We start from the raw sequence: 25341 nt of genomic DNA, 5'->3' as shown, positions 1-25341 counted from the left end.
AGCCCCCAGCCATGGGGGAGCCGCTCCCGGTTGGGGAACGGCAGAGGCAGCACCTGGCAGGGGGTCACAGGCTCCCGCTGCCGCCGGCACAGCTTCGGCCACTGGTCCCGACCAGGTGGGCATGATCCCACCCGCAATCCAGCGATGCGGAAACGAGCAAATTTCCCATTCAGCTCAGTAGGAGGTAAGTTGTGTTGCTGCAAGAATATTTTTTTAAGTTCATGATTTAATCAATCTTTCAGGTAGAACTAAAAAAATGGTTAAAAACCTACTGCACGGTATTAAAAAAAAAAAAGAGCCAAGTTTCTGGACTAATCAAAGCCCTATGTTTTGCAACCGGGGAAAAGAACCAAAGCCATCGATCTGATTTGAAGGTTTAAAACAGATCTTTTTATTAAAAGTTTACAATAATTTATGTATTTTACAAATGAATAGAAAGTCTCTTGATATATATCATATGAATCACAATACAAAAATATGTGTAAAATTCTGGAATTGATCAATCCAGCCCTATTTTAGGCCTGTCAATTACTGTTTCAGCACTGAACCAAACATGATGTTTTTAGGATGTGGTGGCTGGGATTGTATTAGAGAACATGGGTCACGGCACACTGGCCATGGGGGAAAAATAACCAAACCCCCAAACATTTTCTCTGGTTCTCATTTTGCATAAGTTTACAGTAGTTCCTTTGTATAAAATGTACAATATGTAAGTACAGGGTTTCATACACATATTCACAATATGATTTCCTGAGTCTAAACTAAATTCGTTCCCGTGCTAATGCACGCTGCCCATCGCGAGGTGGTGGCGGTGGCATTGGGGACGCAAAGGGAGCTGGCACCGGCCCCCCCAGGAACTGTCGGGCATGTTTATCACTTCACAGTCCAGCGTTTTGTTCGCAAGCCGCATAAGGCACTCAAGGATACACCGAAGGCTACGGATACTACTAGAGCAGAGTACTTCACAGGTCAGCCACAGTCCTCCGCCAGCGTGACAAGGAGCATGGGCCTGTGATGCCCCACGTGGGGCTGGTGACCGCGCAAGCTGCGGTTCCGATGGATTTCGGATTAGATGCGCCTCGGCACAGGTGGCAGCCGGCCCGTGCCAGGCCTGGGCACCCAGGCAGGCAGCGTGCGAGCCACTCCGGTGCTCCTGCAGAGACTGCCTGCCGCAGCTAACGTATACATCAGCGATGCACCTGGTGAGATGCTCAGTTTATCTGGCCCTCTTCTCTTGCTGTTATTTGAAGGACATCTGGGGGATTTATAAAAGGTGCTTATGGATGAGAAACTGGAGTGGTTGGCAGCCCCTGCCTTGCGGCCGCTTGCCTCAAAAGCCTGCTCGCCAGCCAGAGAACAGCTGAGGATCCCTCCCCGGGCTGCAAACTCCACCTTTCTGCTGCTGTTCTGCACCAAGACTGAGGGTCTGCAGGAAAAAGCCCTGGATTAGGGTAATGCACCCCCCTGCCATGGTCCTGTGGCTCTGAGACCATGTTTTTAAAAGATGCGCAAGACCCGTAGGCGAGACGACAGCAAACGAGATCTCTGACAGAGCTCATCTCAGGGATGGAGAGGGTGGCGCGTCTCAGGAGTGGCTCCATGCCACGGTCAAGGACTCACTGCACAAAGTCATCGTACAAAACCCCAGTGGGATCAAATGCAGAGTGACTGAAAATTGAGTGAAAACCCTTATGCTAAAATTAAGGAACACATCTATGTAAATTTCCTGTCTGCATTTATAAGAAAGGAACAGTTTTGAAAACATTACTTGAACCATTTTTTTCTTTCCTATGTACATATCTTTTTACATATAAATATTAACATATATATAAGCATAATCCTTTATTTACACATATACCTGTCCTGTACAGTTGGCTTTTTAATTAAAAAAAAAAAAAAAGCATGATGAAGAAAGTCTAAGTAATGGGAAAATGGACCTGAAATTCTAGACACATGTGCATGACATGCAAAAGCACAGCCTGAGTAAGCAGCGATGAAATGGAGCCAGGCCACTGCCCAACGCATGGGCTGCCCCTGTTGCCAGCCCCGGCAGCGCACCCTGAGCAGCTGCCGTGCCCCCGCAACCCTGGGCAGCAGCGCTGCACCCCCCCGCCTGCCAGGGAAGGTGCCCTGCGAGGGGCCGGCACGTCACCTCCCTGCGGAGCTCCGCAGTGCCTTGGGCTGCGGGCAGGTGCCTCAACCACTGCTTGCAGCTCTTCGAAGTACAAAAAACATTCTAAGACATTAAGGAGAACTCAGAGTGGACACATGTTTGAAGCATGAAATGCAGAAGTAAAAATGGGGCTTATCAATGTAACCACAGCACTGGTATTTGTATCTGGTAGAACTGGAATTTGTTAAATTGCTTTTGTAATATACACTGACATCAAAATCCACAACCTTTGACTTAAAATGTCGTATTACTTCAGTACAAATATAACACTTTTCTGAACAATTCATTTTCTTACATTTTTGTAGTTTAGCTCCCTTTGCTGTTTACACTGTCTGGTTTAAAACAGGTGATTGATGTACAAGTATCCGGAGAGTTTCTAGAATTTCGGTATCAAGGTATTTTCTTCATAGCTTTATAAACTCAACACAAGTTTTGGAAGCGGTGCAGGTACCTACAGAATAAAATAAATATAAGGATCAATCACAGCTGGGTTCTCTTTCCAACACACGATTTTTAGTCTCAAGCACTGCAACATTTCCATTTCACGGGCTTTGCTACGTTGGGTTAAGTAGCTCTCAGTGAAGTTTGCAGTTGGAGCAGGCTTATCCAATTGCTGGTTTTTCTCAGGAAAAAAAAAAAAGATAATTTATTAAATGTTAAGCATACTGTTTTCTATAGGCTGTATCACAGATTGTGTTATTCATTTTTCTTAAGCAATACTCCCCTAGTAGTTTTCAGGTAACACTCAGAACATGATGATGATGATGATGATGATGAATGATGAATTTAAAGTTTGCCCTGTCTAGCTTCACACAGATTCTGAGGTTGTCTTTCCTGAACACCACCTCCCCCTGCATCCACATCCCTCCTCTTTGGAGCGTCCTGTGGGAGCAAGTGAATTCCCGGGACGTGTGAAGTGCTGTGGATCGGGATGCTGAAAAAGAGCAAGAGTGTGAGCAGTGACCGGCAGCGTGCTGAGACACTGCCACTTCTGCATTAAAGTCAGTAAATAGCAATCAGAGCAATGAGATGATTTGTTTGATAATTATCATTTACAAGGAGTGGTACAGATTATTCTCCTATCAGAAATCAAAGGAAAGAAAGGCTTAAGACAAGTCTAGCTGATTTTCTGAGCTGACAGCGTGCTGGGAAAGAGCTGGTGAAGGCTGCCTAAGCTGGGGGCAGGACATGCCCTCCAAGCAGAAACGAATCCCCGCCACCCCCACCCCCCCAGCACCCCCCTCCCCTGCTTTCCAAACCCGGGACTCAGTGGCCATCCTGTATGGGTACACATCTTTGCAGGGCGCCAGGACAGCAGCAGATGACATCAGAGAGATACCACAGCAGTGTAAGCTGCTTCAGCAACAGTTGGTACCTACTGATAGTAGTACGTCGGTATAATGGACAGAAGAAGGAGCTGTGTCATGGAGAGGACATGACATTAATAACCCGCGGAGCTAAATTTGACCTCCCCAAGTGAGGAGAGATGGCACAAGAGGCCATCGTGCCCTAAGGTGGGACGGGCGGCTGCCTGCGCAGCTCTGCCCCTCCGTGCGCTCCATCCTCGGACATTCCTCATCACTTTTGAGAACGTTCCTCATTGCTTTCTGTTTCACATGCGGACATGGCCAGCAGGAGTTTCTGGGGCAAATGCATGGAAAGCAGAATAGTTCAGCCAATGCCTAGAGGAAGAGGCACCCCCGTCCCCTGTCCCTTCTCCCCCCAAAGCTCAGCAGTAGGTGCACTGAAGCCCCCTCCCCAGCACAGCCCCCCTGCACTGTGCGCCCCAGCGGCCTCGAGACAGGGGCTACACTGTCTCGAGTGGGAGATGAAACCTCAAGAATTTGAATAAGTGATTCCTAAAAAGCCATGGAACTCAGAGAAATCAAGAGTAAGTGACACCGAATTTTAAAGACGCCACTTCGTTTTACGTGTATGTCACTTCAAGCAGCAGCCAGGTAGGCAGCGCCGGGGCAGGGCTGGGAAGTCACAATGAGTTTCCGTGAAGGCAAACGGTGGTGCTATGCACTCGCTGGGGATCACGTCCACTGCCATTTCAAATGTCACTTAAATACTGTCTGGAGGACTGACATTTGCTTATTTTAAAAGGGACACAGTTAAAATTGTCTCACCATGCAGTCTTCTGCCAAAGAGGTTTTTTTGTGGGTTTGTGTTTTTGTTTTGTTTTTTTTTCCCCCAGAAAGCTGTAAGAATGGGACAAATGAAGCATTTAGAAAATGGTAATGGATGGAGCTGTAATATTTGTGCACCTGAGCGTTCACTGCTTGTGAAAAACTGCAGCTTCACTGACACAGAGCAATCCAGAAATGCAATTCATCAAAGATTATGGATAAAAGCTCATGTGGAGGAGGAATGATTGTCTTCATTTGCCTGTTACTATTACGCACAGCCTCTTTCCAAGGCTGCAATGCAAGGAGATATATAAGTTTATAGTGCTAAGGGGATTTGCTGGGAGTTTGCTTAAAACACACCACCCTGAGCTGTAAATCCTATTTCACATGCTCTTGCCTGTCACATGCCCCTGGTAGGAAGCGAGGAGGCTGCTGGTTACGGATGAGACCATTGCCAGTGATGCTCAGCAGATGGGCCATCTGCCCTCGCGGCCAACACTGACCCACGCATTAGCAGCACGAGCGACCATACGGCTGAGGGAGACAGGCAGTGTTAGCCTGGGACACGCATCTCTCACGATTGCTGGGGGAAATATAAGAAATGTTCTGGGAATAACAAAAAGGCAACTAAAACACAAAGGCAGCAATTGAATTTGCTAAGTTAATACTTTGCAACATATCACTCTCCATACATTAAGCAGAGTTAATAATCAGTTGAAACACGGCTGCAAGTTTTAGATTAGCTGAAAATGTGAAATATTTGCTTAAGCACCCTAACAAAGTACAGTGAATGTCACCAGGAGGTGTGCTTCACAGCGTGCCCACTATCCCAGCTGGTCACCTTGGTGGCTTTCTTGCTGTAAAGGCTGCAGACACAGCGAATTTGGGGACTGAAATAGTCCTGTCCAGCTGAGAGGTGTTCTGCTTCAGGCTGAATTGCCAGGAATTAGAAGGGTGAATGCGAGATGGTGGCTTCAGTCCCCAGCACCTCTCTGCTGAATGCCTTTTGTGAGCCTGGGCTCATCCTGGTGCTTGCCCCAGCACTGCTGGTCCTTTGGGCACCCTGGGCACTGTGGGGAGGGCAAAGGATGCTGGAGGGATCTGTGGGCCGGATCCCCTCCTCACCCGGGAAACCACAAGCTTTGTCACTTGTATGTGCAAATGCAAATTCTCTCCTGTCTTCTCACTTATCATCCATGCTGAGAATGAAAAGGTGCAATTTCATTTCCGTGTTAAGAAAAATGGGCTAGGCTTGGCTTCCTCTTTATTTCCCCCTTCCTCACCCACTTGGATCCACATGCGTGAATTTATGGCATATTCAACCCCTCTTCTTATAAATGCAGATAACCCATTGCCATTTACTGCGTGGGGGGGAGGAGGTCATAGAAAACAGGAAAATGAGAAATCATGAGCAGAATGAAATATAGAAGGGTTTATTTAACCATTTCATATACGAGGGGAAAAAAAGTGGCCATTTAGTTCAAACAGGTTCCACAGAAAGGTAACTTTTTGTGTCAGGGAAGAGGATGGGGCAGGTCCCTGGTGAAGAAGAAGGGAGGACCTCTCTTTTTTCTTTTCCTTTTTTTTCTTCTTTTTCTGGTGAGAAAGAGGGAACTGTCTGCTAGTTGCAATTAAGTTACGGTGATTTGCAGTAGCTAAAGATCAGGCTAATAATACTTATGGATCTTTCAATACTTACACAAATTACAGCTGCAACTACAACTTGGAAAGGAGTGCGCCTTATTTTTTAAGACATCATTTTTTGCTAATACCTGACTGTGTGAGCCAGATGAGCAGCCAAAGACCACTTCTGCAATTTCCCTACGTTAATTCTCTACTGAGTGAAAAGTCTGCAAAAATTCAGAGGCTTCTACAGGAAGAAATACAAACTCCATTGTACCGTTTGCCCACACTGTCCACCCATGAGCGCAGCAGCTCCTGTGAGTAACCAGCACTCACAGCTTCCACATTCTCCCTTTATGTCAAAGCTTGATCTGATGCTGCCTGACTCCTGCAGAGCCCAAGAGAGCCTGATCCTAACCTGCTGGGCCCCCGGAGCCCCCGCTCCCCCCGTCCTGTCCCTGCCCAGGCCCTTTGCCCCCCGGCCAGCTGCCAGCCCAGCCGTGCACACCAGGCAGTAGGGCTGACTGCACTTACAACCACTTTCAAATGGCTTTTGAGGAGCGAGTATCAGTTACTAGCTCTAAGAATCTCAGTAATCAGCAGTCATTTACTGTCTGCTTAATTTGTTACTAAATTCTGAATTTTTACTTTGATTTTGGCATTTAAGAATTAACAGCACTTTTTTTACAAGGCATCCCAGTGACTGTACCTATGGTGTATTTTGTTCCTGACCGTACTGATTTGGAAACTTCTAGGCTTTTACCCCGCCCCCTCTAAAATAGTAAAATATACCAACTGAAGGAAAATTACTCAACATTATCCATTGATGTTGATAAATCTTGTGAACATACGCTGTGCAGAAGAACTATTCATGAGCATGAAAGCACTTCACTTCATAAATATTTATAGGCCTGGGATCTGAAATACTGCTCCTGGGGCCCCAGGGCCCCTGAGGCTTTTCAGCTGGGAGCGGGCGCAGGGCTGGGGTGGGCCAGGGGTTTCAGGCGCTGCCTCTCCAACACGAGCTGCCCGCCGAGCCCGGGCCTAGGTGGGAGCGTGGAGCCTTCCCCTCCCATCACCGCTCTGCTGGGAACCTGGCTAACCAGGGTAACAGCCAGCACGTCGGATTTTTAAGAGTTTCTGTACACTTTTCTTCACAGTTTTATACTGTAAAGGGACCGACGTGTTGGGCAAAGCTGGGTTTCTGGCATCAGCATCGCGGGAGGTGGAAGCGCAGAATGGCCTTAATGGAGACAGGGGGAAACCTGGCACAGGTACACTATAAAGTACCTCTGCTACAGGACAAAATAGCGCTGATCCTTTGATGCTTAATAGCATGGTTTTAAAAAGCTGTTTCCTTCCATTACAAACTATTTATTAGTGATAACATCTTTTGGAAATAAACTAGATACTACTAATTTTACACACACACACACATCTACTTATGCATATAGAAGAAGTCCAGCATTTTCTTTACCTTTGCAGCAGTGTGTAACAGAGAACGAGAAGAAGATTTATAATTAAAACTATCTGATGACATCTCTAGTTGATGATCTCCTAAGAAAAAAATTAACTCTATCCTAGCCGAAACCAGGACAGACTCCTGTACCATCCAAAAAGCAGCATGTGACAGCATGGTCTGGGCTCTCATGCTCCCACCAGAGCAGGTGGCTTTAGAACAACAGCTGATTCTGCACCAAACCCTATTTGTTTTGCCCTTTAGAAACCCGGTTTACCTTAATTGCTGGTATCACCCCCTAACTATTGAGGGTAAATCGTGCGTATGAGTGAATTTATAATACACTTACATATACTTTGCATGTAATCGATAAGTGATGCTAGAATGCTTTTTAAAAAGACAGATCTATTAGAAGACAGTCATTATGCTATCAGAAAATATGGTACAGTACCTATAAAATGTATTTGCATGTTGTGTTATATATAAAATACTGAATTGTATTGCTATTTGTTACATACCCAGAAAACATAAATAGCATCAATATTTTTACCAACTAAAGAAAATAATTTAAAATAATTGTCTTCTATATTTGCAATAATGTGGATTTTAAAAACCTTGTTAGCACTTAACCCTTACAGAAACCTCTATTTGTAATGTATAAGCAGTAAGTTTATGGCTGGAATCCCTTATGTGGCACATGCATCTACCTGTGCCGCGAAAGGGCTGAAGGCGCCCATGAGGAAATAAAGCCCTTAGCTGGGAGTGTCTCCACAGGAAGCTGGGGATTGGGAATTTAAGATTTGGGGGACTCCTGTGACAACTGCAGACAATGAAGCCATTCAGCTCTACTCAGCCCAGGCAAATAGTAAGGGATTTTTTGTACTTTCAAAATTAATCTGCAAAAAATGGAGCCTTTTGATGGGAGAAATAGGCAATGGCAGAGTTAAGTGCACCAACCACGGCAGCTGGGGCAGGGCACAGCCCAGGCCTGGGGCTCAGTTCAAGCATCCATCCCCATCCGGACCCCTGCACAAGCAGGTATGGCAGTGGTCCCTTCTGCTGTGTTAGAAAAACATGCCCCACTGCTAAATTCATGGCCAAGTCTTCTGTAGTGTTTGAAAATCATTATTACACAACACAGTAGGGAATAAACCCATCCTGGTTCACCTATTCTATACCACCTCAGCTCTGAAGGGCAATGGAAACAAGTAATTGAAACAGCTCTGAAAGACAGAAAGGTAATAAAACATTACAATCTGTCAAGAACCTGGTTACTCACAAACATTTATTTCTTGCTGCAGATCACCAGGTTACAGATAAGAGATCATCAGCAGCATTAATACGTGACATTTAAAAAGGAAGGGCTTCAAAGCAGTGGGGAACCCAGTCAAGCTGTAAATGCGGTGCTAATGCAGAAAATGCAGGCTGACACCCTGACTGTAACTCGGGCTGCTCCTGAGGGAAAGGCAGCCCAAGGGTGAGAGTTCAGGGCAAGACGTCAGACCCGATCTCAGCCCTGACGAGGAACTCGTAGGTCCTCCGGGTTGAAGGCAGCTGCTAAATCGTACTGAAACATCCATTGGTCCCTTTCCTAGATGACCTTTTCAAGGCATTTTTTAGGAAACATAGCTACAATTAACACTCTTAGAAATCTGTTAAATTATAAATTTACAGCCTTTAGGATTCTACAGTCACTCTCTTGATACAATTAGAATAGGCTGGAAAGGTTGATTTGATTTGACGATGTGTGAGTATTTTACAGTCCCCTTACCTTCAAGATCATCACAGCATTGCTAACACATGCTGGTATTTCCTTGACAGCCGTTCTGACACTCATTTCATCAATTTATTGTATCCCTAGAGTGTGTTCTTGTTTATAACATGAAGGAAACTGGCCATTGTGGAAATCTGTCTTTAGAAAAAGCCATTGACAGAACAAAATTTCCTACATCTGCCTCTACAGATCTGCATAAGGCCATTAAGCTGTTAGTTCCTTGGATGCCTACTCCTTTCCTGGGGGAGGTTTATCTGGGATTTCCAATGACCTAGAAGTCATTGGTGTGTATCAGGCCCACTGCATACATGTGCTGAAGACCACCTGCACGCACGCAGCAGATGCAGTGGGCTTGGGATGCGCAGGACTGGAGGCATGCTCGTAGGTACTCTGCGGGGATTAGGGCTGGCCTTGCAAGCTGGACACAACATGCATGTGAAGGGCGCCCTCACACTTGTGCCACTGTGGAGCAGATGAGAGATGCAAGGAGACATCCTGCTCCCCTGGATTCAGCAGAAAAATTCTGTTTGATTTTAGTGGTGCACAGGAACACCGAAACCCTACAAACAGCAGGAGGATACAGAGCGCAATCCCACGTACACGCAGCCACCCCTACATTAAGCTCTCCAGCACGGCCAGTCTGAAGCTATCCCATGCCTGATCCACCTTCAGGCCAGCACCCCGAGAACCCCAAATCCGCAGGCAGTGGAATTAGCCACTGCAAGGTTTTCCACCCAGGAGTCAGTCTGACCTACAAAATCTGTCTTACACTTGTATTACATTCGGACAGTGTCTCCAGAAGAGCACACCAGGACCTGCAGCTCAATTAACGAAGGCAGGTTGTCCATTACGCTTTTCTGTGTGTGTTCTCTTGTGACTGTTCATATTGCTGACCTCCCGCTGCCACCTGCCCAGCACAGCCGAATCTCTGTCTCTCCCAGCCACTTGCCTCTTCTCTTACCATCTGTAGGAATTAGTAACGTAATGGGAATTTGACATAATTACTTGGTTTGGGGCTGGGCAGGCAGGCACATTGTGTTTCGGTGTCCTTATGACACCAGATTCAAACCAGAAAAATAGAAGTTTAAGACTTGATGACACAACATCCTAGTAGCTAGTAATGCTGAATAAATCAAATATTCATTATTCTCACCTTATCTAACCATAAATCTTCAGAATTGTGACTCTTCCCGATACATCTCAAAACAAAATCTTCACAATAGATTTTTATGCTTCTATACATGCATATTAAAATAGCATTGGAAAGGATACATAACATCCATGATATCAGAGAATCACAGAATATTTCCAGTTGGAAGGAACCCATAAGGATCAGGCTCGTTACCTGAAATCTTACGAATAAAGAGCATGAATTTACAAAAAATTGTACCTCAGCATTGTGAACTAGTCATAAAAAATTAAGTCTGATCTAGCTTTAAGTGGTTTGTTGTGCATCTTGGCTCTCTATGAGAAGTGAAAGGCTGAGGTCCCTGACAGGGACCAAGAAAAGGTTTCTGATAATTGATGCTAGAGTATGCTCAAAAACATTCTTTTTCTTCCTTTGCTATTACATATTAGTATAACAACTTCTCCAAAGGTTTTGACTGCTGCAAGCCTTGCAAATTAATGCTATGTGTATAAAAACGTATTTGTATATATATGTAGGGCTTGTGTACACAAACATATTAATTTACAAATATACTGCATTTTTTTTAAAAAAAGTTTGCTTTATAATAGATTTTGCAGCTAATTAATTCTTCAGGCTAATACTGAGTTTGGTACATTACAAAAACATGTGTCCTTATTATTTACAAGAACTCAGCAAGAATAAAATTAAGGGGAAGAACACTTCAGACTTAATGACAACTGAACCTGCTATGCCTGGGAGTACTTTGGAATATTAATGACTAATGAATGATTATCTTTAAAAACAGCTCTGTGGACCAGACTTTTACAGTTCTGCACCGAGTTGTGCTGAATATGTATTTTGATTATAATTACTGATTTGTTGTTTTTACCGAAGAAAAACCCTGCATTGCTGGTAAGATACAAACGTGAAACAACCGGTCACTGTGGCACGTGTCTGGCCTGTGAGGCATGCCTGGAAATGGTCGGTTTACACAGAAAGGTCTCGGTGGGGATTTCCTCCAAACTCTGGGCTCTGCTGGGAGCATGCCTGCAGTTTTCTTTGAGACAGACGTGGGGTGGGAGCTCCTGAGGGCGAAGCTGGCAGGACACAGAATTGCTGTGGCTGCTGTGCACAAATCTACAGGATGTTTACACTCTGAGAAAGCTCTTTGACACCTGTATGAATTATGCTGTGTGTCAGATACCCCTACAACAAAACAGGAACCTGGGCTTCTTGATTGTAGAGAGGATAAAGAATTATCCCAGGTACTAACCTGTCTGGGAAGCACAATGGAAACTTACTGCCATAATAAAACAGATGGTCTGCTTAGAAGGGAAATCTCAGCAGGTCTCCTTCAAATTGTTTTCCTACTCTGATTTTCTATTCCTACTAGTAAAAAAGTAAATAGCAGCCTCTTCATAAACTGAGACCTCTCCATGATGAAAGAGCTTTCCCAGACGTGCCTCAGACCTGCACTGCGCTGAGACTGTCCTTAAGCACCAGCGCTGCTGTTATTCCTGCCTGAGGACCTCCATCTCACCTCATCTCATCTGTAAATTCAGACTGACGTTGTCATTCCTATGCACTTCAGTTTGTAACAAGCCCTGAAATGTTAAAGCAGAAATACTGTGCAACGAGACGACCTATGCTTTTGTATCAATAGACAATTATTCATCTGCCAGAAATCCCCTTATTATTACTGAGCCAAATTCTACTATTTAATGAAATCAAGAAAGTTTCACAAAATTTATAGCGTAGTAAAAACGAGCAGGCTTTGAGTAATTTCCTCTGTAACTTCCCAGGAATGCTGTTTGCTCAATTGGATCTTCCTGATGGCTTGAATTTCCCCCACGCAGTTCACTTTAAACAAAATGTTTTGGGTTACCCTGCACAGCAAAGATGTGCCAATTAGTATTCTAATAATGTAGCTCATTAGCCTTATCTCTGTACCCCTGTGAAGAAAGCCATTTACAGCCCCTTTCAAAATGCAAGAATATATATATACACAGAAGGCAGCTGATGAAACATTGCAGGGAAATTCAAGCTCCAGTAAACTCATCATCTCCCCCATGGATCATTTCTGCTGATCTTAAAAAAAACCCCAACCTCTTCTGACAACTAAAATACACCAATAAAAAAGAAGAACTTGATTGTGGAATCAATATACAAAGTAATTGAAAGAAAGGTAATTATCTACCAAACAAACAGGTTCCCATGGGCAGATCCAGCACTAGTGCAGAATAAGTGTCCCCACTGGGAGCTTGGCAGGCATTCCCTGGGGGAAGTGCCACCCGCCCTACGGCATCGCACACTCACACATACTATCCACAGCAAAATAAAATATAAAGCTCTGAACATTTGAAATTGGTATTTCTAATTGCTGCCTACAGTAGGAAATACATTGCATGTTCTTAATTGAAAATGTTAAGGCCACTTCTAAAAAGAATTTGCGCTGATGTAAGAAACACAAGGGCTGGAGGATCTGAAAATAGATGGGTTACTGTCCGAGCTGCTTGTCCGTGATGGTCAGCACCACTGACCGTTCTGGGGGGAGAGGCATCTCCCCACGCTCCTGGAGCACATGCCGCTCCGCAGGCGCCAGTCAAACACAGTAACCCTCTTTTAGACAAAGGTCTTCTCTTCACCCTTCTATTGGTGAAAAAAATGTAAATAAACCTCTTTTAATATTAATATTTTCAATGCTTTCATTAAGATTGAAGCAATTAAGATTGTAATTATAGTACTATCTTCGATTACCAACAGGAAACCTTTACAGTCACGAATCAAACTGGATCACCACCCAGATGTGATCCTTCTTCACGGAGGGAATATTTCTTTGTAGGGGTGAGCACAGCACCTGTTTTGGTCATTCTAATTTTACCTGTGTCAGTCTTCAGTCCAGGATCACATGAGTTAATACCTCATGTGTATTTACCAGAAGGAATTTAGTCACAAAAGATATTGTGTGATAGTGATGGCCAACTACTCCTTTTCCTCAGATGTGCACATTTACGGACTCCTTCAGGGACCAGTCTCCAAATTCTCCATTTTACGTATGTGTACACACATGCACACACACACAGAGTATATAATATTTGAAAAATTTTTTAGCTATAACGAGAATAATTGCATCGATACACTGGAAACCACTATCTAACAGCCTGCTCTGTGTCTGGGACAGTTTTTCTTACTAGAACTGCTATTTCCAGCAAGAGCAGAGGGATTATGGCCCACACCGCACAACCCCTGCTAATTTCTGCTACAAAGCGCTGCCCACCCTGACGACGGAGAAACGCAGTCTGTGACACCCTGGGGCTTGGTAGAGTTGGCTGTGGGCAACAGTGTTGTGCTGAAGCTCTTCCTTCGTGTTTATTTAAGTTCCAGGCAGGGCCCAGGGTGAACAGGGCTTTGGGTCTGTTTGTTTCTCTGTCCCCCCAAAGCAAAGGCACTGCAGGAGGCACAGGGAAGGACCAAAATTCCCTCTTTCAGGGGCATGGTTCCCTGCCGGGTTGGGGAAGCAGGACACATCCCCATGACTTCCCATGCTGCAGTTCCCTCTCCCCAGCGCTGCACCAGTGGCCCCAGGGGCCTTTGGGACCATGGTGGCGTCTCCCGAGAGATCGGGGGAATGGTATGGTCAGTAGCCATCTCCTGGGGCAGTGGGTGGGATGGGGCCATGGGTCAGAGGGGTGTGCACACCTCGTGGGGGTGAGGTGAGCAGGACAGGAAGATGGTAGACAGGAAAAAAACAGAGAACAGGGAAAATTATCTTCTGAAACCCAATAGCATCATGTCCTGAACAATTCCAACCTGAGGGACAGGTTTCCTTCTGATGATATTCGGGACTTGCACCTGAAGCCCAAAGGCCTTTTGGCCAGACCTATGAAATGTGAGTCTAATGCTGGGATGTAATTCCCAACATTCATTTAGGATTTGACAGAATGTATGCTTAGACACGTGCCGCTGAATTCCTAAAGTCTGTGCGTTTCAAGTCCAAGCTTCTGCATCAAGGACAGGTTTTCCTTACGCAAACCTGGGCTTCAGTACGTTTCAAATGTTATTTCTTTTGAATAAGCAAATATTAAATAGAGTTATAATAAATGTTGGGGTTTTAATTAAATTAAGATAATTGGGGAAAATTTTTTGGATGCTTAAGCCTCTTGTATAAATCAGGAAAAATTTCTCTTAGTTTAATTGACAGCTTATTTGGAAATACACAAGCGCTATCCCTGGGAGTCTCCAATCTCTGGTATAACTCAAACACGCACTAAAAACTAACGAAGATAACTGCCTACAACTTCCTAACACTGCTTAAAACCACAAAATCATACAATCATAGAGGGGTTTGGGCTGGGAAGGACCTTAAAGATCATCTAGCTGCAGCCCAGCAGCTGGACCCTTTAGTTTCCCTTTGCCTGCAGCACCCTCCAGTGGGGACCCTACCGCTCCGCTCCCCCGCGGCCCGACCCACCCGGACCCCGGGCCCCCGGACCCCCTCCCCGCCCAGCGCGGCGACCCCCGCTCCGGCTGCCCTGGGCTCCAGCTGCCCTGCTGCGCTTGATCCTGCAGGGCATAAATTACACTTTCATGAAACACTTGAAACGGCAGCTTTCTGTGTGCCTGCAGGTCCACGTGTATTTATACAAACATACAACTTTTTAAATAATATATTGTATTATTAAAATTATTTTTAAAAATTTATTAAATTTTATTTATGGGGTTGTCAAACCTAGAGAGTCTGTTTTTCTTAAAAAAATAATAAAATATTAAAGTTATATAAAATTATAATAAAATAATAATCAAAATGTTATTACAGGTATGCTGAAAAATTAAGCAGCTGTAAACTAAGAAAAGCTGGACAAAGGCACCTACTGAGCCTCTGGCCTCCTGTGCCAGTGTTGCCTCCTGCCCTCGCTGCCCCAGCACCCTGTGTCGCTTGCAGCCTGTGTCTCTTGCTGAACACTTCTCCGTTCCTCTCCCATTGCCCCAGAGCATGTCCCAGCACGTGCTGGACTGCACCGAGCATCCTGCTGGGAAAGGCTGGGGCTGCTCCGCACCAGCTCCCACCCACCGCATCAGCCCTCTGCGGTAGCTGGGATATCGTGCCATGCTGCGATTCCCCCTGCGCTTGAGTCCTGCTGAAACACAGACCTGTAGGCATGTTAAAGGGTATAATGATGGTGTTACCCTGAATGCCTCTAATAATAAGCTCACATTAAGATATATAAACTCAAACTTTATAGGTTTGCCAACTCCATGCGTAAGCACGTTATTTTTACTTTATCAAGTGTTTGAAATGCTTCCATGAAGCCAGGTGGAACAGGCTGAGAGCCAGCGCCAATCACCCTCCTGCTGGCGCTCCCAAATGCCTCCCGTGGTGCACAGCCATCAAGCCATGACACGCAGCCACGCAGACGAGCCATGACGTGCAGCCACGCTGGTGAGCCATGACATGCAGCCTCACCGAGCTGCACACTGTGCCCCGCAGCCCAGGCTTGGGGCTCTCCCACCCACCTCTTCAAAGCCACCCAGCTGGTGCATGCGGGGCTCTGGCTGGAGGCAAAACTCCCTGTTGGGTCACTATTTGACCTGCTCAGGAACAGGCTGGGGTGCTGGAGGAAGCTGGCAGTGGTGCTGTGGCCTGGAAGGCCATGGGATCTCCTCATTTTTCACTTAATGGAGATCAATGTTTCTTGTTCAAAGCACATTCTTAGTGAGAAACCCAACATTTACTTGAAATCTAACTTCCTGTTGAGAAGTTGTTGTTTCAACAGACATTTCGGAAAGCCCTAATCACAATCCAAAGCATTTTTATTTCCCTTTTGACTGCATTAAGGTTCTTTTTTGGGTTACTAAATGCATAGATCTCATTGATCTTACCACCCAGGAAACGCCAGCCCCTTGGGGACACTGTGACACTGACAGGCAAAAAGGGTTTGAGCCACTCTCTGAAAACTAGAGCACTGAGCTGCACAACTGCCAGTTCTGGGGAAGAGCATGCATCGCCGAACCGAACCCTGAGCATGGTTACCTCGGTGAGCACCACGTCAGACACATAATTTCCAAGGCTTCCTGTGTGCATCCCTCTCTACCTAAACATCCTGTGTCCAATTGCTTTTAAAAGCAGTAATCTTATCTGGAGCAGCAAATCAATAACCTGCAGCCAAACACCGTAACATCCGAGAGGTGCTCTAGAAGTTCTGCTTAGAAAAAGCATTTGGGGCAGGGGAAGGAAAACTGATAGGATGAAGTACAGAGAGCCAATTCCTCCTCTGAATCCTTTGAAGCAGAAACAAGTCCTGCGAGAAGCATTAGCCATAAGGGGTATAACAAGTTACATACAAGTTAAAAAGTACTGGGACAGCCCCAACAAAATAAAAAAAAGAAATGGACTCCATATTATATAATAGTGCTCCAATTTGGCCATTTCCTGACTTATTTTATTCCCAAGCGTTTCCACAGGACTGACTGAATTACAGGCTGTTATTTTTGAAAGATGTGAGTATTTCCCCTCATTTTGGGAGAGAATTATGTCAAGCGAGCATGGGACTTTCTGGGCATGACAGACTCCCCCAGGCTGTGGCAGAAGTGACCTCTCACCACTGTCCAGCTGGGTTCTGGTCCCTGTCTAACATCCCTGTATTCTTCAGCATTCTTAAAAAAAGGCAGCTTCAGGCAGTGCTAGGCTGGCCGCTGCTACTGTCCCCATCCTTTGGAGTTTACCAACCAAGTAACTCATCACCAGCATGAATTAGAAAAAAAGTAAGTGGAATTGTGAATTAAAATACTTTTGTGAATACTCTTTGGCTTTTCAATCCAAAATTAAAAGTATTTTCATCTACTGCATTTAAATTATATATTTTTTTAAAAGTATCACGGTTGTTTGCTCTTCATACAAATTTGACAGCATATTTCATTAATTCCCTAGTATTTTTTTGTTAAGTGACCACTGATCTAAAAACACAAAGTTAGCATTTGTGATTATATCATACTGAAATTCGATATCTAAATTACTAAAGTAAACCAGAGATAAATAGCGTTTACATAAAGACTTCGTCCAGATTTTTTCTGTGTTATCATCAGAAGCATTTTAACCTGAGCAAGAGAGACTAACAGCTGTGTCAAGGAAGTTACGTAGTATATATAACTGTATAATGGGTTTCTGTTGATCAGTCCATCTTACCTGCCAGGAGCTCTGGTTTCGCTTCCCGCCCGGTGCCTCCAAGGGTGGGCTGCTCCTCCACTGCATCCTGCGCCTCGGGCACCCTGGCTACACCGCACTCCAGGACAGCTGTGGGTGGGAGCTTGTTCTTGGCCTTACCCAACAGCCCCAGGCTTGTGCACTTGTCTGCAGCTCCCATAGAGTGAATTGGACTGAGGGAATTCTTCTGGATTTTCCATCCTTCACCTGTTTTTCTAGAGCGTCCATTTTCCTTCCTGGCTCCTGTACCAGCCTCCTGGGCTCAGGCTCTGCAGTACTTGTGCTTCCTTGCCCCAAGGGGACAAAATCTTCTGTTCCCTCTTGCTGGCTCCCCCAGCCCAGAGCATGTGGATCAGGGATAACGTGTTTTACATTCACTCTTTTCCAGGTCAAACTTTTTGCTGGGACAATACTAAGCATTTTGTCACCATTCAGGGACAGCAAATTATAAATTATCGTGCCATTTTTCTCATCATGCTGCAGGCCACGGTCTACTGAAAACTCCCCCCAAAATTACAGCTTGATTTCCTGAACATAGCTTCACATTTTCCCCTAAAACTGGGCTTGCGGGATATTCAACAAACCATCAGACATACCCTGTGTTATGAAGAAATACTTTGGAACAAAACACGTCCATTTTCATTCACATTTATCTTTTCATGAGTTACTCCTCTGGAACTCTTTCTAAAATCTTCTTTCAAGACAGATTTTTAAATAACTATGAATAACAAATATAAATGTGTGACATATAAAACAGGACACTGTCACTTCTACAGAGAAGCAATTTACTGCCTGCTTAGCAGGGAACCAAAATATATTCAGTTTATCTGAATTAGTATTCCGCTCCTTACGTAAAGCTGAGAGCTATTTCAAGCAGCAGAGCCAGGACTTCCACTGAAAGTTAGTTCAAGCAGCAGAGCCAGTACTCCGGGAAGGAGCCTGTGGCTGTAGGAGAGGGAGGGGTTTTTTGGCTTTTTTCTTTGTCAGCTTAGTTCTAGCTTTCAAAATGCTCAGTCAGAGATTTCAGTGGTGCAGACGTCACCTGTGCAGAAATTTCCACGTACCCTAGTTCTGCTTCAGTCTGAAATGGTCAGAAAGATTGCATCTTCCATCGCCAGTAGCAAAATACAAGAGAGACTTGGGTTTTTTTGAAATGGCAATGTCTCTTTTTCTGTCTTGGTAATCAGTGCTGTCTTCCTGTTAACAACGGTAGAAGCAATTGTAGCTTCCTCAGTAGAGTGAAACTAGAAAAAAAATTAAAACATGGGTCAAATAAAAGTGTATCTGGGCAAAAAAACCAGGCATGAAATTTCTGCAAGGGTTATATTTATAATTATCTGTTTGTATTGTACAACTGCTAAAAAAGGATTTGTGTTATATTCTATTGACATTGATGACTAGTAGGGAATATTCCCCTCAACACCATCTCAACGCCAGCGTGGTAATTTCTGCCATCTCTGGAAGCACAAACGGATTGGGAATTCACCTCCTATTAATGGGGGAGAAGGCGGGATTTAGGCAACGTCTAGGGCCGTTTGGCGTGATGCTTGGTGAAATATACATTTAGAAATGACGTGTTTACCCCCAAACCGTTCTGGTTGCTTAGTCTGAAGGCAGGGCAAGCTAATGCAGGAGGTTCAGCCCGGCTGTAAGCATGGAGACCCCAGCCATGCGGGGAGAAAGGGCAGTGGATTTCCCTGGATTTCCAGCAAGGATCAGCAGGAGCAACCCTGATATGGTCAGAGGAATAAGCACAGACTGGGCATTTACCCTGGTTTGCTAGAAGTTTCTTGCTTTTAAGCCTGCTGCATTTTTCTCTTTCCTTGTCCTTCCCTCCAAAGAAGAAAATTCTGTTTGACAAGTTTTTAGCCTGCTGTGCCTAGGTTTCGCTTTTTTTTTCAAGGCTTTAGAGATTTCTATTTTCAGGTTATCTGGGCGCCCAGGAGACCACCCCCAATACTGCCAAAGCAGCCTGAGCAGCAAGGGGAAGGCTCTGATGCTTTACAAGAAAAGGGGAGACCAGAGGTGGTCTGAGGGCTTACCTTTTGCATGTGGCCTGAAGGACTATGACCAAAGAATGAAAGCTAAAGAGAAAAATAAAAACAAAAATAAAAACTGAAAAGGGGAGGGAAGAGAGGAGAAAATGGAAGAGAAGAAAGAGATTAAGAGTTTACAGTGTGTTTAGCTGAGAAACATGCTGTGGTTACAGAGCGCAACAAAACTCTCAGTTGAAAAGAAATATAAAGTGTGAAGTAAGCTCGGAGGGCTCAGCTCGGCACAGCCAGCGCCCCGAGTCCCTCAGACTGATGAGAGTCACCTCCTGCCCCTGCAGAGCCCAGCCCAGTCACAGCCCAGGGCTCAGAAGGAGTGGGGAGGAAAATAATTAGCTGAATTCCTCTGATACCTCAAAAAAACCCCCAAAACTAACACTGCTAAGGTTTGGGTTTAATTTCAGGTGAAAGTGCAGTTCAGCCCCTGTTGTATGTGAATAAGTTCTCCCACGGCAATTTCATGAGAAATAGATGGTTTCAGATGAGGGTAATTTGAGGGTGAAATTTAACAGTTATGGCTTGACTGGAGGAAGGTCGATGGCATTAACCCTAGTCACAGTGATGGCTGCAGGCAAGGAGAGGAAGGAGAGCCTCCTCATTCCTTCTGGGGAAGGCAGCCCAGTGGCCGCACGTGCCAATGCTGGGGACGGAGGGAGCGAGAAGAGGTCCCTGGCTCCTTCCCAGAGCAGGCCTTGGCCCCAGCCCTCCATCACTGCCTCCCCAGGGCAGACAGAGCCCCACGACCCTGCCGAGTCCTGTGTTTCAGACTTTTCTGGAGGACAACAGAAGGAAAGACTCAGTTCAAGCTGGTAGCCTTTTCTTCTCAGAGGGACGAATGCAAATGCCAAGCGGTTTCCTGGAGTGCTACACACCAGCTCACTGCACTAACAAACACAAACCTTTTACAAGATTGTTTCCTCAGCCAAGGTGAAATGAATATGTGGTCATGTGCACATTCAATAACTGTTTCATCTGCATTACCTTACCTTTTCCTCTAACTCTTTTATTTGTCTTTTTTGGCCTTCAATTCTTTCTTCTAGCTCTTTAATTCTCTGTCAGATTTCAAATAAAAAAATATTTATTAACCAACCAAATACAAATGTACCCAGAAGATGCATTATTTTTGGAGATATAAATCATGTGTGTTGTGCTTCTAAAAAAATAGATTGGGGGTTAAGCTGTAGATGAGTCTTCTGGGAACGTCACTATGCATGACAAATTGATTAAAATCAAAATGCTCTCTTTGCAGGGATTATCGAAGGCAAATCAAACTCTGGTCACAGGACCAGCCATTTCTGGTACAGGTCTATGAGGAAAGGCTGGTGCTCACAAGTTCATTACATTTCCATCTGAGGGATCATCCCACCCCAAATCTCGCCGTGCCCATGCACCAGCACCTACCTGCTGTGCGTGTTGAATGAGCTCCATCCTTTCTCGCAGGATTTGGGCGTCTCTTTCCCGGAGCTCGCTCATCACCTGCCGCTTCCATTGCTCTACAGCACTCTTCAGTTTCTCTTTCTCCTCTTCTGAAAGAAGTTCGGAAATTTTGGCTCCAGCTTCTTGCTGCAGGGCATCATAGAGCATGGCTTCTAATTCCAGAATTTGCTGATCAAAAACAATATAAGGCTGTCAGCTTGACCTTGTCTCTGGTCGGATGAGGATTTTGTGAGGAACAGAAAATCCTACCCCAGTAAGGCAACACAAATGGTAGAGGGTTTTTGTGCTGAGCCTCCCACACAGGACAGTGCAGAAAACAGTCCAGGGGGAAAATACTTCAGGCTGCTTTTATCCCGTGGGGCTCTGAGCAGCACTGGAGCTGGGATGGCTCCTGGGCCAGCCTTGTCTGCCTCTCAAAGATATATGGGTGCCAACTTCTCCTTTCTGGTGATGGGGAGAAAAAGAAGGGCCACGAAGAAGGGCCATCACTTTCTGAGTTACAGATATTTTTTAAGTGTAATGTTCAGTCTCTCAGTTCACCTTCCCCAGCTATTCAGTTCGCAGCAGCAGAGGATACGGCAGCACCTGTTCATACTCCTGCAGGAAAGGAATGACTCCCTTCATGTGCCTGCAGCATTTTGTACCAGCTAGCTTAAAATGCCTGCCATGAAGGCATTTCCAGCTCTTCCTCTGGCAGAGCTGTCAGCTCCAAGAGGCTTTTTGCTCAAAAAAAAAAAAATCTATTTGGTAGCTGGGCTCTGTTCCTGCAGTCACAGGCTGCAGAGGCTTTAATGCATTAGGAAATGTCTCTTGCACACAGACGGATGTACCCTCCGGATTTACTGAGACATAGGAGCGTGTAGGAAATGGACTGGCAGTGTTTCCCCGGGGCTGGCACCTTCCTAGGGCAGGTGAGCTTGCCAGACAATGTCTTCTGTTTTAAAGTCCAAGATAAATGCTATTCCTTCACGCAAGCCAAAAGCAAGCCGAAATCTTTTGAGCATGTTTGATACAGAGCAAGAGACAAAGCAGCAATTGATGGCACCTTTGCACACCTTCTCCAAAGCTGGTGGCACTTTGCAAAGCTCTCTGTGGCCTCAGAACATGATTGCAATAGTGCAGTGTGAGCCTTGCAGAGCTCTCCGTGAGGTCAGGAGAACAGGACTGCCGAAACAAGTGCGGCTTGAACCTCTAGGCAGGCTGTTTGAAAACACCGTGGATGTCTGTCGTGATAATTCAGCTCAATTCAAAATCATCAGGTTTTTCCACCCAAGCCTGCTGCTGGTGTTTTCTTACTGTTTTAGCAGAGTCAGGATGGAAGAACACAAGCATTTACAAGAACAGTAACATCGTGGCAGGCGTTATGGATACTGATGATAACTGAAAGACAGCAACCACGGTACCTCTGTGGGGAAGATCAGATCAGATCTGCGAAGAAGATCTGCTTTCACTTTCAAAAATAACACCAGCATCTTAGCTAACACCATAGATGTCTCAACAAAATGCTGTTACTTGAAACATGGATTTCTGTTGGGCTCTAAATCTATAGTTATCCCTCTCTGATTATATTGACCTGTGAAGAAAGGACAGCATGGGGAAATTCACGGCCTCCAGAGCAGCAGTGTCAGGAGTCTGTGTGAGCCAAGTGCATCTTGGAGCAAAATCCCCTGTCAGCAACCAAAGGGAGTGAAAACCATGCAAAAAGCTTAGTGGTTACAGCTGTAATCTTGTTGGCTGTAGTTAGAAGGCAAGATTAGTGGCTCCTCATCTCAAGGGGCACAAAGGAAACACAGAAGTGAAACAAATTACACAAATCAAAAGAGCTTTTGCCACTTGAATCTGAGGGTAGAAAAAAGTTTTCTTTGCTGCTTTTCAGGCTGCATTTGTGCCCAGGAATAAAGCCCATCGCTTTGCCTGGCGATGCTTTGGTGATGCCTTTAAAGAATACATTATTTTATTTAACGTATTCTATAATAAACAACAGAATTTAAAGAAAATGCAAATAACCCTCAGCTGCTTCTGCATGAGCTGCAACACATTCGTTACGCTTGTTCCTTCTCCATGAGCAGTACAGCTAAGGAGCTTGTGGTTGTTGGACTCTCTGGTAAACTTGGGAACCTGGAGCTGGAGATCCATCTCATGGATGGAGAGCAAGCGGCTGGCTGTGAGCAGCAGGGGTGCCGGGTAATGCCCTAATTGACAGCACAGCTCATGTCTGAGCTCTCCTGCAGGCTCCGTGTCATTACCAGGAATTTCAAGCTATGCCATATGATTTTTCCCACTCTGCTGCTGTTGCAAATTTCTGCACACCCAAGTGTGCAGATCTTTTTGGATCTGTTTCAAAACTTGCACAAATTCTGGGGCTTATCTCAGGGCTTATCGCTGAAGATGAATCCTACCAGTTCAGCCTTCGGCTGCACCAAACTGCTGCTCAGAACAGCTCAAGGCTGCAGGAGATAACCTGGCGTTAGGGCTGAGACCACAGGTAAGGTGGGGGGGCTTGTGTAATTTCCAGGGTTTCCACTGTGCATAGATATTGGTTCCAGATATAGCTCAGCATTTGGCAAAGTCAGTCTTAAAAATCATCCTTACAGGACAAAAAGTGTATTGAGTAAAAGCTCCCCCAAATGGTTCGAGATACAAATAGATAATAGGCATCCAGAAAGAGAGGCATAAATACTCACTGCTTCTCAGAAACTGTAACTGTGCTCAATATTTAAATGGAACAGAAAGAATGAGATAAATTGATATGAAAATTTATGTCTTTCATGAGCATGTATTAAACTTTTATTTAACTGAAGGAAACAGGCACCTCTTGACTGAAGAGATGGCTGAAATGGCTTAGGATCAGCTCATCATGAACCTGACCTAAAAGCAGTTTCATTCCAGATTTACAGAATCACATCATACCTCCAGCTGGTTTGGTTACAGAGGCTGTAATCTAAGATCTGAGGAAATGTCTAGGCTAAAATCTCTATTGGAAGGAAAAGAAGTTACCGGAAACATCATTTTCTTACCAGTCATTTACTGAAACCTCTGCTAAATTAAAACTTGCGTTTAATAAAGTAATGTTCCAGTCCTAATCCTGCAAGGACGACCCAGACACTAGGAACACTGTCCATACAGAACTCATTGCTAGTGCAGGGTACAGAGGATTTGTTTAACGTTCAGACTGTTTAGTCCCCAGGTGACTCCACAAGCAGTACTGTCCACAGCCCAGAGGTTTTCTATAGGGAACAGACTGTACATATTACATAAGGTAAATTAATCAAGATGTCGTAAGATACTCAAGACCAATTGTCCTCACCTTGTGAGCTTGGTCCAAGGACTGTTTCCTGAAGTCGAGCTCATCATCCAGGTAGCCCTTTTGCTTGCTGAACAGCTCCTGGGGATGGAAGGAAGAAGCCGTCAGTGCAGCAGCCGCAGTCCTAATGTGACAGCCCTGCCTGCTGCCTGCCCCATCTCTCAGTACCTTTTCATTCTCAAGGTCCAGCATCTTCTGCTGCAGCGCAGACTCCGTCACTTCTATCTGCTGTAGCCACTACGCACAAAACAGAAAGCGGGTGCTTAAGCCCAAAGAGCAGCAGCAGCACGCCTGCGCAATCAGTTGTCACTGTGACTTTAGGCTGTGGCAGCACACGCTGCAAGTACTTATTTAAATTCACTAAGTAAAAGAGGAAAAATTAACTATATTATTACATTTAAAAAAATATATATTGGTGAATGGAAAAAAGCATTGTAAAAGCCTAGCCATTTACCTTCTAATATAATATTGTTAATTAAGTAGCATTTTAAAATAAGCATTGTCTGTATTGCCTGATTTGCCTATTATTTTGATGAAAACTAGTGTAAGTGTAAATCCAGATAAAGAATCATGGCATTTTGTGATTAAACTATCATCTACATCACCAGTGCCCTCAAGTGAGCTATTTTGAGAGGGTCAGATGCTTTCATGACATGTGTTTACTGATGAGTGTTGAGGTTGTTATTACCTTTTCAGCCAATGTGAGAACTGTCCTGGCTTGTATGACAACTACTTGCTCTTCATTGGTCAGATTCTGCACCAAAAGCAGAATATAATTACAACAAATCCCAGTGTCTTGTTATTAATCCACTACTTGGGCCACTGCTGTATTAAATAAATATGAAATTAAATATGTTCGAGGAACAATAAACTAAGGTAAAGAAAATTAGTATTGTAATGTAACATCATTGTAAAAACAATTGTAACTATTCATGCTGAATTCTTACCATATGTACAGTTAATTCTTTTAAAAGTCTCACATTTAACAAAAAAAAGGTGACACTGGATCTATTTTTACTCAACAGGGAATAAACACACATTTACACAAGACAAGATCA

General features: G+C 44.7%; 1 protein-coding gene across 19 annotated transcripts in view; it reads right to left on the bottom strand.

Annotated features, from left to right (window-relative positions):
• Positions 1-380: 380 nt before the first annotated feature.
• Positions 381-25341, bottom strand: part of JAKMIP3 (Janus kinase and microtubule interacting protein 3) — an 89621-nt gene continuing 64660 nt past the window's right edge. For 7 of the 19 annotated variants that reach the window (XM_027805068.2, XM_055721180.1, XM_055721179.1 and 4 more), the window contains 8 exons: positions 24972-25037; positions 24452-24520; positions 24287-24364; positions 20944-21147; positions 20529-20594; positions 19534-19575; positions 17474-18735; positions 381-2624 (listed from right to left, as the gene is read on the bottom strand). In XM_027805068.2, coding sequence (XP_027660869.1) covers positions 18568-18735; positions 19534-19575; positions 20529-20594; positions 20944-21147; positions 24287-24364; positions 24452-24520; positions 24972-25037 — 693 coding nt within the window. In that variant the 3' untranslated portion in view covers positions 381-2624; positions 17474-18567. Of the gene's footprint in view, positions 2625-17473; positions 18736-19533; positions 19607-20528; positions 20595-20943; positions 21148-24286; positions 24365-24451; positions 24521-24971; positions 25109-25341 lie in introns of those variants that run through there. The other 12 variants (XM_055721184.1, XM_055721185.1, XM_055721187.1 and 9 more) reach the window with 5 other exon arrangements.

The sequence above is a fragment of the Falco cherrug genome, chromosome 9, assembly GCF_023634085.1.
Source record: "Falco cherrug isolate bFalChe1 chromosome 9, bFalChe1.pri, whole genome shotgun sequence".
Classification (NCBI taxonomy): Eukaryota; Metazoa; Chordata; class Aves; order Falconiformes; family Falconidae; genus Falco; species Falco cherrug.
The sequence above is the reverse complement of the archived record's forward strand: the minus strand, read 5'-3'. Positions and strand labels throughout refer to the sequence as shown.